Source organism: Aspergillus mulundensis, assembly GCF_003369625.1.
Source record: "Aspergillus mulundensis strain DSM 5745 chromosome Unknown scaffold_0, whole genome shotgun sequence".
NCBI lineage: Eukaryota > Fungi > Ascomycota > Eurotiomycetes > Eurotiales > Aspergillaceae > Aspergillus > Aspergillus mulundensis.
Window position 1 is genome coordinate 4,967,443 of NW_020797888.1, and position 12,533 is coordinate 4,979,975.

General features: G+C 50.6%; 7 protein-coding genes across 7 annotated transcripts; 3 read left to right on the plus strand and 4 right to left on the minus strand.

Moving 5' to 3' along the window:
• Positions 1-86: 86 nt before the first annotated feature.
• Positions 87-1,780, plus strand: lcbA (serine C-palmitoyltransferase subunit lcbA; the record flags this gene model as incomplete). Its single annotated transcript, XM_026743373.1, has 4 exons — positions 87-415; positions 483-993; positions 1,047-1,538; positions 1,598-1,780. 4 exons carry the CDS (start codon positions 87-89, stop codon positions 1,778-1,780), a joined length of 1,515 nt encoding a protein of 504 aa, XP_026609218.1.
• An 868-nt stretch (positions 1,781-2,648) lies between these two features.
• scw4 (putative cell wall glucanase (Scw4)) lies at positions 2,649-3,812 on the minus strand (the record flags this gene model as incomplete). Its single annotated transcript, XM_026743374.1, has 2 exons — positions 2,649-3,584; positions 3,636-3,812. 2 exons carry the CDS (start codon positions 3,810-3,812, stop codon positions 2,649-2,651), a joined length of 1,113 nt encoding a protein of 370 aa, XP_026609219.1.
• An 837-nt stretch (positions 3,813-4,649) lies between these two features.
• Positions 4,650-5,388, minus strand: mog1 (Ran GTPase-binding protein MOG1; the record flags this gene model as incomplete). Its single annotated transcript, XM_026743375.1, has 2 exons — positions 4,650-5,259; positions 5,312-5,388. 2 exons carry the CDS (start codon positions 5,386-5,388, stop codon positions 4,650-4,652), a joined length of 687 nt encoding a protein of 228 aa, XP_026609220.1.
• Positions 5,389-5,687: 299 nt separating this feature from the next.
• On the minus strand, positions 5,688-7,429 carry DSM5745_01360 (NYN domain-containing protein; the record flags this gene model as incomplete). The annotated part of the gene is made up of 2 exons (XM_026743376.1): positions 5,688-6,308; positions 6,362-7,429. The coding sequence occupies 2 exons, from the start codon at positions 7,427-7,429 to the stop codon at positions 5,688-5,690; spliced, it is 1,689 nt and encodes a 562-aa protein (XP_026609221.1).
• A 982-nt stretch (positions 7,430-8,411) lies between these two features.
• Positions 8,412-8,790, plus strand: DSM5745_01361 (heat shock 9/12 family protein; the record flags this gene model as incomplete). The annotated part of the gene is made up of 3 exons (XM_026743377.1): positions 8,412-8,445; positions 8,501-8,693; positions 8,748-8,790. The coding sequence occupies 3 exons, from the start codon at positions 8,412-8,414 to the stop codon at positions 8,788-8,790; spliced, it is 270 nt and encodes an 89-aa protein (XP_026609222.1).
• A 227-nt stretch (positions 8,791-9,017) lies between these two features.
• On the minus strand, positions 9,018-9,875 carry DSM5745_01362 (uncharacterized protein; the record flags this gene model as incomplete). Its single annotated transcript, XM_026743378.1, has 1 exon — positions 9,018-9,875. The coding sequence occupies one exon, from the start codon at positions 9,873-9,875 to the stop codon at positions 9,018-9,020; it is 858 nt and encodes a 285-aa protein (XP_026609223.1).
• Positions 9,876-10,106: 231 nt separating this feature from the next.
• On the plus strand, positions 10,107-12,362 carry cog6 (Golgi transport complex subunit COG6; the record flags this gene model as incomplete). The annotated part of the gene is made up of 2 exons (XM_026743379.1): positions 10,107-10,412; positions 10,482-12,362. 2 exons carry the CDS (start codon positions 10,107-10,109, stop codon positions 12,360-12,362), a joined length of 2,187 nt encoding a protein of 728 aa, XP_026609224.1.
• Between the last annotated feature and the right edge of the window lie 171 nt (positions 12,363-12,533).

Genomic DNA, 12,533 nt, shown 5'->3' on the forward strand with positions numbered 1-12,533 from the left:
TCTTGAGCTTCTCCCTACCTTCTTTGGGTTTTCCATTCGCCTGCGCAGCGTGCGCGCTTTCCTTGAATCCTTGATTTCCACTCATCATGGATATCCAGGAGACCCAACGTCTTCTTTCTGAATATCTTCAGGAGCTTGCCAACCTTTTCCATCGCGTTCCTGGCTCAGCCATTTTTCTGCGCTATGTAAGATCTAGCTATCAGAACGATCCCATTCGCTCCGCTGTCGAATTGTTCCTGTTCCTGTTCGCCGTCCGCTACCTGCTCGCCCCGAAGTATTCCACCAAGCCCGGTGTCGTCCAGCTCTCGGAAGATGAAATCGACGACTTGGTTGACGAATGGACGCCAGAACCGCTTGTGGGGAAACCCACGCCTTTGGAGGAGATGGAGGTGGAAAAGAGACCAGTCATTGCAGGGTATTGAAGCCTAAAGCTCTCCTTTACCCCTGTATATTTACCATGCTGACGCTCAAGACGCTCACAGTCCAGTTGGCCCTAAGTCGAAGCTATCGAACGGTCGGACGGTGATGAACCTTGGTTCTTACAATTTCTACAACTTCAACACGAACGAGTCCATTAAGGAGAAGGCGATCCAGACACTCCGAAACTACGGTGTCGGACCTTGTGGTCCTCGCGGTTTCTATGGTACTCAGGATGTCCACATGAAGACGGAGGCAGATGTTGCGTCCTACCTTGGCACAGCGTCTTGCATCATGTACTCTCAGGCATTCTCGACCATCTCAAGTGTGATTCCGGCCTTCTCGAAGCGAGGTGATATTATCGTTGCCGACAGGGGTGTGAACTTCGCCATCCGAAAGGGTATTCAGATATCTCGGAGTATCGTCCGGTGGTACGATCATAATGATATGGAAGATCTAGAGAGGGTTCTGGCCAAGATCACGAAGGAGCAAGCACGGAAACCTCTTACTCGACGATTCATCATCACCGAGGGTCTGTTCGAGTCGTACGGCGACATGAGCGACTTGCCCAAGATTGTGAGTGCACTTTCTATCCCTCCTTCCACATTACACAGTTGACAAGTGCGAAGATCGAGCTCAAGTTGAAGTACAAGTTCCGTCTAATCCTCGACGAGTCATGGTCGTTTGGTGTCCTTGGAAGAACAGGACGTGGTATCACTGAGCACCAGAACGTGGATGCGGCCGAGGTTGACATGATTGTGGGTTCGCTGGCCGGCCCATTGGTTGCTGGAGGAGGTTTCTGTGCAGGTTCGGAGGAGATTGTCCACCACCAGCGCATCTCGGCCGCTGCCTACACGTTCTCTGCTGCATTGCCTGCTCTTCTGTCTACGACGGCTAGCGCGACTATCAACATTTTGCAGAACAGCCCCGAGACCATTTCCCATCTGAGAGACCTCACAAAGGCTATGTGGGCGCAGCTCGACCCTCGCAGTGATTGGGTTCGCTGCACAAGTGCACTGGAGAATCCCATTCTAATCCTTGTGCTCAAGCCGGAAGTGGTTGCCGCAAAGAGACTTTCTCCAGAGGACCAGCAGTTTGTTTTGCAGGATGTAGTGGACGAAGTGAGATCCCTTTGAATTCGCTTCATCAAGAGCATTACTAATATGGCTTGTCTCAATAGTGTCTCGCGAACGGAGTCCTAATCACCCGTCTCAAATGTCTTGACGACAACTTTGAACCCAAGCAAAAGGTCCCCGCCGCACTGAAAGTGTGCGTCACGATCGGCTTGACGAAGAAGGAGATTGAGAAATCAGGAACCATTATTCGTCATGCCATCACCAAGGTTCTGAGCAGAAGGAAGTAAGCTGCGATGAACTCCATTTGCGCTGCTTCCTGACTGCTCCGTTGGTCATGACACTCTTAATGCGACCATGATTCTAGCTGTCTCAACCCAATTTCTCGCTTGCTCGCTCGCTGACGCCTCCGACATTCCTGATCTTGCGTCTTCTATTCGTCTTCCTTCCACAATTCTTGTATAGACTAATTGACTTTGTCGTCGGCGGATGCTTACTTCTTACTTTTGCTCAAGCACAAACGCATAGGACGAGCCCCGGCATTGAACCTACCTATATACTGACTGGCCTCCTACCTCATGGATGTACACAATACGCCCTTTTCTCCTTCCGTTCCTAGCCAGCGGGATTGGGGCCCGGCCCGCCCACATACCTAATAATTACCTTCTGACTTTGGTCTTACTCGTTCATCTTTGGTCGGGCTGTGGGCCTTGCATTGTTGCATTGTTTTATTAGAGCTTATATTTTTAATGGAAACGGGGTTTTCTTTTCCTTGCTCTTGTCGAGAGTGGTGTGTTCGTCAGCTCGGTCCCTTGGTTGTTATGAACGACATACTACTACTTGAGTCCTACGAACAAAGCCGGTTGGGCAGTCAAAGGAGAAGTTAATTTCCTATTGAAGAAAGACACAAACTGTCTAGCCGCAAAACCAGAGTAGTCTAGAAGCAGTAAGGTGTGGTGTAGATCTAGTCTAGCTAGGTAATCCCATCAAGATGCAAGCTGACCAAAAAGATCGGGTAATGGGACAAGGAAAGCAACGCAAGAAGGTGATGGAACAGTTAGGGTATGACACGATTGCAAGACAAGGGACATGACACGAGCATAAGCAAGGTCACAAGCATGATCAAGACATCCAAGTACCAAACATCCAAGAAGAAATCTAACGCGTCTCTATTCCCCAAAACTTCTCCGCACCAAACGTCCATTGGTTATCGATTTTCCACAGGTCATCAAACGCACTGAATAGGACGAGATCGCCATGACGGTTCCCAAACGCCTTGCGCAGGCTGTCGATGGCCACCTTATGGTTTTCCCACGACGGCACAGCGCGTCCGTTGTTTTGTCCTCCATGAGGCCAGCCAGACTCGGTGATTACCGTGCGCTTCCCGCCAGAAATTTCAGACAGACGGCGCGAGATAGCAGCGACATAGGCGCCCGCGTTATCGTGGGTCTGTGTTGCGTCGAAGAAGGCGTGGCAGTTGGCGGCGCAGTAGTCGGAGGCCTGGCAGAGTTCGGGGTGCTCGAATATCTTAGAGTAGGTGTCGACTGTCACGACAGGGCCATTGTACCCGAGGCTGCGGAGGTAGGCGCGGGCGTCGTTCACGGCGGCTGTGACCTCTCCGGCGGAGTTCTGGCCGCGGTTGAGGAGTTCATTGCCGATTGAGATTGTGTGCAGGGTTGAGAGGTCAGGTCTAGCGGCATCAATGATGGCGTTGAGGTCCGCGTGTAGGTTTTGGAGGCTCCAGACGCCTGCGAAGACTTGCATGTTGTGGCGGCGCGCGGCGTTGATGACCTTTCTGGTCTGGTCGCAGTCGATGCCGTAGATGCGGACGTAGGCGTAGTGGGTGAGCTTGTCGAGGTCGCTGTTTACCTGGTCCTGGGATTTGCAGGTGCTGTCGGCGTTGTAGGGGGAGTAGGAAATGCCAAAGAGCTGGCCTTCATGCTTATCCTTGGAATGAAACGAATCCTTGTCCCCTCCTTTAGGGTCGAGGTGTGTGTTTGCCTTGATGTTGGTGTCGCTTGCGAGGGCTGGTTCGAGGTCATTAGGTGCATTTTGGTCCGGGATTGCTAGGATGGGATGGAGGGCAGTGGGTTCCTGTTTCTCGGTCAGTGTCTTCTCTACCTATTACCATGTAAATGTACTAACATTGTTGACGGTAGCAGTTGCAGTGGGATGAACGGTCTCAACAGAAACAGTCTGTCCATGCTGGTCAACCCAGACGGTGATCACCTCTTCAGGCACAGCAACAGTTTCAGTTGCAATGGGGATAGCAACAGCCAGGCAGCTGAACAGGAACAATGCGAGCAAAGTAATGAACTTCATCTTTGCAAAACGAGCGAATGGTTGCTGTATGCTTGATGGGGGACTGGATGATGACTTGACGTCGAATACAGAAGCAAGGCAAAGGAGTGTCTAGCAGTAGAGAAAGCAAAGAGCGTGAGAAGAGGAACAAAAATATGACAGGACTGGCCCCTATTTATATTGAATAACACAATCATTCACACCATTGTGCATAGTGGAGTAGTTGAAAAGTTGCTGCAGATATTCACTCAGCCATTCACCCACCCAGTCACTCAATCGATGGTCGGACGGAAAATCAAGACTCTGGATCTCCACTGCTCCAGGGGGGCGATAACTGGGGAAGAGATCCATTAAATTGATTTTCGGGCGTAGGAATGTTGCTCTCATACCTACTTTGTTGAGACGTCTTAGTGAGGAATGAGACGGTATTGTATCCCTTCATTTTTGGCTCGATTACCCCAGAGCCCCAGATCCACAGAAGCCTGGGTCATATTCAAGGGCGCCAGTGTAAGGAGAGTGTTGGTATCAAGCCACGAAGCTATCACTGGCTTCAAAATCAATTTGCTGGGATTAATCAAGTATCTCTGTAAGATGGCGAATCCGAAGAAAAACCCGGGAATCTCGTTCGTGAAACTGATACATAATGTTAGCACAAATCCCATGCCATCACTGGACGTATACCATACCCAGTAACCCAGTAATTCTTGTAAGCCGCCTCCAAGCAATTCAGTTGGCGGAGATTGCAGCCAAGGGCTTTCCTTCTGTTCAACACCAGACCTCAACCATTGAAACCAATTCAAAGATTTTTCAGTCCAAAATCTTAGATCACAGGAAAAGGGAAACAAGAAGAAAGAAACATCAACCTCCAAACAGCCCCCAGTCCACAATCTCCAATCTTTCCACCAGCCCATCGATAATCGCAGCTGCTAATTCCTCCTCTCGTGACAGGCCCCTTGGATCCCCCTTCTCATCAAACTCCTTATGTGGGACATTAAAGAAAACCAACATATCGGTCTCCTGCTCCTCGAGCCTAACAAGCAGATAGTGAACACTCACGCTGGACACCGAGCTCCCGTCAGCGCTCGAGCCCGGTGCCGCACCTCCAATGGAGGGTGCAACTCCGGAGCGCGGTGCCGTGGAGGAATTCATCTGCGCAATACCCTTGTATACATTTGCTCGGGGAATTTTCCGGGCGGTGACCTGCTGGGGAGGAGTGACGATGCGCAAAATATCCGCATCGCCGTCGCGGATATCGTTTAGATGGTACAGCGCCGCCGCTTTATCGACGGGTTGAGGGCCACTGTTAGTAGTGGAGCCCAGGAATTCGAGGACGTCTGGGTTAGGGTTTGCTTGGAGAGCGGAGAGAGCTACTTGTTCTGAGACGCGCTCATTGATTTCGAAGATGAGGTTTGAGAGCGTAGTCGGGGAGAGAAATAGTTCTTGATGGTCGGGAATTTGGCGGAGCTCGCTGGTCGACATTTGGTTAGTAGAGCATAGCATAAGGTAATGGGCTCTCGGACCTTGCATCGAGCCAGCGCTCTGGTATTATAGCTTTGATGGCGCCGCCATAGATGTCTTGAGGTATAAAAGTGGCCATGACGAACTGATTGATGCTTGAAGCAGTAGGTGGGGGGTAGTTTTTACGCGCAGGTCGTAGCTGGGAGCCTGGGATTGATAAGATCTGCCCCGCGGGCCCCGCCTACGTAACAGGAACTGGGCTACTCCAGAGCAAGACGGTTCAATAACCTGTCTCTACGTGGTCTAACGACTATGGTCTATTGAATGATGTTCGGAGATTCTTCGATTCAGCACTCATGATACTCAGTAACGAGCTAAATAGGCTGGTACAAGAAAGGAAGACAACGCTGAGTGCCAGTAGTACAAGCTGGTGAAACCCTAAATCTTCAGCAGTTCTTCAATGTAGTCATCCAGGAGAACAATCCGGAATTGATTCCCCCACCGAGAACGGAATTCCTTCTTCTTATAAGCCCAACTTGTCACCTGAGAGAAGCTAACCAACTCGACTTTCCAGCCACGTTGGAGGGCTCGTTCAACCATCTTCATGAAGCCGCCGGAGTACTCTGCTTCTGCAGCATCTCCCGTTGCCAGCACCATTGTTGACGGCTCATCTGCGTCTAACAGGCTTTCTAATATCTTCAAGTGTAGAATTTCGTCCACACCCTGCTCGACCCAACGCTCTTCCGGGGCATCGTTCGTTTCTGAACCATGGCCGCCGTCCCGAGATGTTACCCTAGGATTTCTCCTGAATTTCACCTGACGAGGGGTGAGCTGTTTGATTTTTTGAACCCGGTTGAGAATGTTGGCTTCGTATCCGAGTTCCTCGCTTTCGTTTATAGCAGCGATCCGATCCGAGCCAACGAGAATTTTTTTAGCTGCTGACCGACCGCGTTCTAATATCAACGAGAAGTTTTGATATGAAAGTGGCAAGCGGCGGATCCTGGTTTGGACAGGTATATTCCGCGAGATTTTCATCGTGTCGTGAAAACCTACCATGATCTAGACCACAGATTAGTAAAGCAGAATGCAACAAGCTATGAAGTGAAACATACATTCGAAATATCGACAAACACGTGTATTGGACGAGAAGACGAATCAATTTTCTTTGATTGTTTCGGCCGCCCAGAATCGGCGATAAGCTCAGCATAGTCGGGAAATTCCTTCAGAAGCTTCGTCAACATCCCCAGTCGTTGATCAGGTGCGGATTTGTACGCAAGTGGTTGCAATCCAGGTGCGCCAGTGCTGGCGCTGGCAGGATATTTGATGATGTTCTTCGGAGTCAAAAATTCATCTAATTCGTCAAAAGAAGATGGTGGCGTCTCAAGATATCCTGCTCTAGCTCCTGAAACACCGACCTGCGGTGGAATCATTGGTGGAATGCTCCGAGGTTGCGAGAGCGGGTGGTCAAAAACACTACTATCCGACTCCCCTTCTAGGTTACTCTCTGATGAGCCAGCATCTTTATTGACTTTGGTCCGATGGCGGCGTCGCTGGACGGCTGTTTCCTTAAGAGGAGCGTCGGGAACCTTGGACTGTTTGAGTATAGTAATGGGTTTGCTCTGTGCATGAGACTGTTTCGGGCATGGTTCTTTCGGCCATGGCCGAGTGTCACCGAGCTTCTCGCTCTTTGGAGTAGTCGAAAAAGGAGCGTCGGGAGCGTCTGAGTGTTTGAGTATGGTAATGGATTTATTCAGTAACCGAGCCGGTTTCGGCCATGAATGAATCTCATCAAGCTTCTCGCTCTTTAAAGTTGCCAAAGAAGAAGCATCGAAAGCTTTGGGCCGTTTGAGAATGGTAATGGGTTGTGTTGATAACTCGGACTTCAAAGATGGTCGAGTGGCGGTGTCATTTTCCTTGCTCTCCGGATCAGAAACGCCGGTGTTACCCAGCAGCTCCCACAAAGAGCCGAAATCCCCCAGCTTCGGCGTCAGGAATCGTTCCCTGATGTCCGACGACGTCCCAGCGTCATCTTTCCTTATCTCGTGTGACGCAACCGAAGATAGGGGATAATCCGAGAAACTATTACATGCCGACGATCCCTCGTTCTGACATGTGGGTGATCGCAATAGGTTAATCACCGGGGTGAAATCCCAGTTTGAGGATGCAGAAGATGGTATCATTGACGAATGTCACGGCCCCGTAGCAGTAGTGATTCTATCAAGCTTTGATCCCTTGTTGATTCAAGGTAGGCTTGAGATGTGTTCAAGCTTGCTCAGCAAGATTTTCGGGCCAAGGTCGAGAGTATCGAATGTACGTTACTATGTTGGACGTTTAATGACGGCTGTGGCGGACGATAAATCAAGGCTCGAAACTAAGGCGCAGGTAAAATTAGAAGTCAAAAAGAAATTCTCATAGAAGCAAAGCAAATCAACATCGCGAAAGGCAATGAAACCAGAAAAGAATGCAGTAAACGACTATTTCGTTGGTAGGGCGTAGATTTGGGCATTGAGAATGACTCTCCGTTGATATGGGGGGCGGATCTTTGGTGGCGGTGCCCAATTCTGCCTCGAGGAACCGCCTTGTCTCCACGGTCAAAATCGGATTTCGGGAGAGCATAATTCCGCGTTTCACGTGCAACAAGTGATAAGCGATAAGCCCAATATTACCTAAGGGATGTCATGTCTACGTCATTTCAGGATTAATAGCAACAGGGTTACGCCTGACGCAGCCGCCGATAACCATTATTATTCAATGGTGCCATGGTGAGATCGACCCCGGACTGTCACCTGTGCGATCTTCGATTTGACGTTGACCCAGTGCGCTCTACTGGACCCTGCGGTATCAACGCCTATTCGCCACGGTCCCCCGGTTGAATGACGTACTTTCACAAGCCGAAGATGATACTGGGATCTACTTCGTACACCACCAAAAAGGTCGGAGGTGGGAAGGCACAACATCATGGATGGGAGTCGATTGCCTTCTGGATTCTTGAGACTCAACGTCATGTCTGACGTTCATTAGAGTGCCAGAAAGCTATATATACTCCTTCCTCGACCGTCCTTTGAGCTCCTTCATCATCAGCTTCTACCATCACAAACAACGACCAATCAACTAAGACTACTTTGAACTTTCCAACCCCAAACAAATAAACCATCTATCATCATGTCTGACTCTGGTCGCAAGGATTTCTCTACCAGTAAGTCAACTCTTCCGTTATGGTACAGAGACACGTGAACTCACAAGCTTTGCAGAGGCCAAGGAGGAGATCACTCCTGACTCCAGCAAGTCCACCCAGGAACGAATGAAGGAGACCGTCACCGACACTACCGACCGCCTCTCTCGCGGCGCTCAGCCCGATGACAACAAGAGCTCCACCCAGCAGGCCTTTGACAAGACCCAGCGTGCGGACGACCGCCATGCTCACGGCAGCACCCCTCGGTCTATGTAAGTGGCCTTGATGATTTCTTTCAATAAGCATTGTGCTGATAGCATGTCTAGTGGCGACAAGGTCAAGAATGCTGTCGGTCTCGGTGACCACTAGATGTGATCGTTTCCCGATGATGGCTTCTCACTGATTACCTGTCAATGATTGCCCCGAGCATCAGCTTTCGCTTCATGAATGTGTTATGAATTTCACGATACCAACATACCTTAGGTAGCCTCTGTACCTGACTTGTCATTAAGCTTAATGTGAAACAATGAATCCCCAGAATATTTGATTGTAATTGGGCATCGTCGGCCGTTCGTATATAAGAGTAAACCAAGCCCCTATCTGTCCACCAAGCCTTCGAACATAGAGTCCCGTGTCCGGATGAGTCGGTTGAGCTCCTCTTCTAATTCTTTATACTTGGCTCGAGCACCATTTATGTCTTTGGGAAGGTTGTGGAATGTCTGGATCATAGCCTCGAGGGACTTGACCGATTCTACCATTCGGCCGACCTCTTCCTCTGCCCACATGACTTTCTCAAGAGTGGCGCCTTTGTTGCTATTCCGCTCCAATGCCGTCGACCTATCCTGATACTCACTAACCTTAGCATTAAGCAACTTTGTACCTCTTGTCCATTCAGATGTAAGCGCAGGAAGGTTGGCAGGCATCTCAAACGCAGGGTTCGACTTGAGCTCTTCGAGTTGTTCGCGTAGAGTGACCATTTCTCGCGTAAGATAGCTCTGCAAGCTCTCAACCCTCTTCATCTGGTCCTGAGTTTCGAACTCTTCCCTGGTGAGGTCGATTATCGACTGACCCACATCCATGGTGCTGGTTCCCAGCGCGCCCAAGACAACAACTGTTTCTGCTAGATCATCGAGATCCCGCTCACCGGCTTCGTCAAGAGAGTACTCTACCGCCTCCAGAAGTTCCACCTTCTGCTTAACCTCCGTCTTCTCTCGAGCCTTGAAACCTTCAATCGTTTGTCGGCGGGCATGGTGGAGCATCGCTGCCTCCTCGTCTGCTGCCTCGTTCGCCGCAGCCAGGGCTAATAGAGTGCGTAGGGTATCTTCGTTTTTCTCGAACTTGGGGATCGGGTTCGGTGCGTACTGGCGGCTTAACCAGGAGTTCACGTATGCCCAGTCTTTGGCCTGAATGGCGGCTTGACGCGCCTTGGCTGGGGAAGCAAGTGGGCTGTCCATGACGAAAAACCTGAGGAATTCGCGCCTAGACGTAAATATTTGTGCCTTTGTGCAGCAATTGGAAGGACACGAGTGTAAGTTGACTGGTCTGCTAGTCGGTCGACCGAATGGGGTCTGAGTTCGTCGTCAGGCCAAGATTGTTGATCCCGCGATCTTTCTCTCTCCGCCTCCGCTGACCCCACGATCCAGACCGTTCTTGCAGGACCGTCCCTGAACCATTGCCAACTCCCCATGGCTACTGGCAGTTATTTTCCTCCTCCTGGAGCTTCCTCCAGCGTATCGCCTCGAACTTCATCTCCAGCATCGTCGCCACTTTCACCCCCGCTCCAACAGCGCTCCAATGCCTTATCAAACCGATTGACAAGTGTACTCTCCGTGTCGTACGCGGACTCGGATATACGCGATGCGCTCGAAACTCTTAACCTCAGGGGTATTCACAACACGGCGGAGGTGCGGAGGCAATTGCGTCTCGATGTGCAGAAGGAGGTAGTGGATTGCAATGCGGAGATCGTGAGGGACTTTGGCAACGTCGCGGAGGTAAGCGGATCAGGCCAGGGACGGGCAAGGCGATTGGGGCCTTAAGGCTATAGGCTGACAGGCTTGCAGCAATTGAAACGCATCGGTAGCGTCATATCGAGTTTGAAAGAAACATGCGACGAAATGCGCAAGCACATCGTGCTGGCCAAGCAGGACACGAACCCGGTTTTGGAAGAGGCATCTGCGTTGATGAACCAGAAGCAAGAGGCCGAAACGAAACAACGTCTGTTGGATGCATTCACGAAGCATTTCATAGTCTCGGATGAAGAGCTCCTGGTGCTGGCTTCGGTTGAGGAGCCAATAAACGACGAATTTTTCGATGTCCTTGCGCGGGTAAAACAGGTCCACCGTGACTGCGAAGCTCTGCTGGGTGCAGAAAACGAGCGGCTTGGTCTTGAGCTCATGGATAAAAGCTCTAGGAGTCTGAACTCGGCCTATCAAAAGCTATACAGGTGGATTCAAAAAGAGTTCAAGTCATTGAATCTCGAGGATCCCCGAATCAGTAGCACTATCCGCCGCGCTCTGCGTGTGCTGGCTGAGCGTCCAAGCTTGTTTCATAGCTGTCTGGACTTCTTCGCAGAAGCGAGAGACTACGTCCTGTCAGATGCGTTCCATTATGCCCTAACTGATGCCGTCTCTGGAGGCGATAATGCCGTGAAGCCCATCGAATTCTCCGCCCATGACCCCCTGAGGTATATTGGAGATATGCTCGCGTGGGTTCACTCCACAACGGTCTCAGAGCGTGAAGCTCTGGAAGCCTTGTTTGTTGATGAGGGTGATGAGCTTGCCAAGGGAATTCGAGCCGGTCTAAGCAGCGAGCCGTGGTCACGCATCGACGAGGATGCAGAAGTTACTTTTGACGGACAAAAGGCCCTCAGCGATCTAGTCAGTCGTGATCTCATTGGGGTTGCTCGTTCATTGCGGCAGCGTGTTGAACTGGTGATCCAAGGCCACGATGATCCAGTCACTTGCTACAAGGTCGTCAATCTACTTTCCTTTTATCAGACCACTTTTTCTAACCTGATGGGCCCTAACTCCAACCTCGCCGACCTGCTCCAAGCCCTCGAAAAGTTCACATTGAACCACTTCCAGACAATAATGCGCGACGATGTCAGCAACCTCTCAACAGATCATTCCGCTCTTGCGCCTCCACACGATCTATCGGCGCCCCAGTTCCTGCTAGACTCGTTAGAGATTCTAACATCCGTGATGAGAGCCCACGAAGCATCTCTAGGAACAGACGAACTCAGCACCACGCCCGGAATCGAAGAAAACAAATTCACACCAGTCCTCCACGCAGCTCTCGATCCGTTCTTCAGCCTCGCAAAATCTTCTGCAGATGAACTTACCAATCCCACTGCGCGTGCAATCTACCTTACAAACATTCATATCACCGTACGCTCCTCCATATCACCCTTCCCCTTCGCAACAGCAACGCATCTTCCTCCTCTCTCATCAACACTCTCCACTCTCCGTGTCGAGCTCCTGGAGATTCAACACCGCTATCTCCTCAACACCTCAGGCCTCCAGGTCCTCATAACTGCCCTGCAAACTTTCTCGCAATCTCCAGGGTCAGGCACAGATCAAGATCTCGCCGCCATTGCAAAACTCGCGGCCTTCCAGCCCGAGGCCCTCGTTGCTATCAGTCAGCAACTAGACGACTTCCTCCCCTCCGCACTCATGGACGCCACGGATAATCTGAAGCGCGTGCAGAATGCGACCTTTGTGAAGAGCGTTACAGAAGAAGCAGTTGAGGCGTTTTGCCGTGATTTCGAATTTGTGGAGGGTATGATTATTGGAGCTGACGAGGCCAGATGCATTGGGCAAGCTGACGGTGCGGTTGCGGAGGACGAAGGAGATGATAAAGATGAAAAAGGAAGCGAACAGGAACAAAGCCTAAGGAGGTTGTTCCCGCGCACAACGGGAGAAATCCGGGTCTTGTTGAGTTGATTTGCTTTCTGCCAGTCCTACATTGGTGATTAAAGCACTGCCTATTCTACATAATAGTATATAGCCATAGCTGAGAAACAGTACAATATGCACAAACATCACATCTACTATTACATTAGTTACTGTACTCTGCACTACGTAATAGATAGGGCAACGTCACTCCATATACTT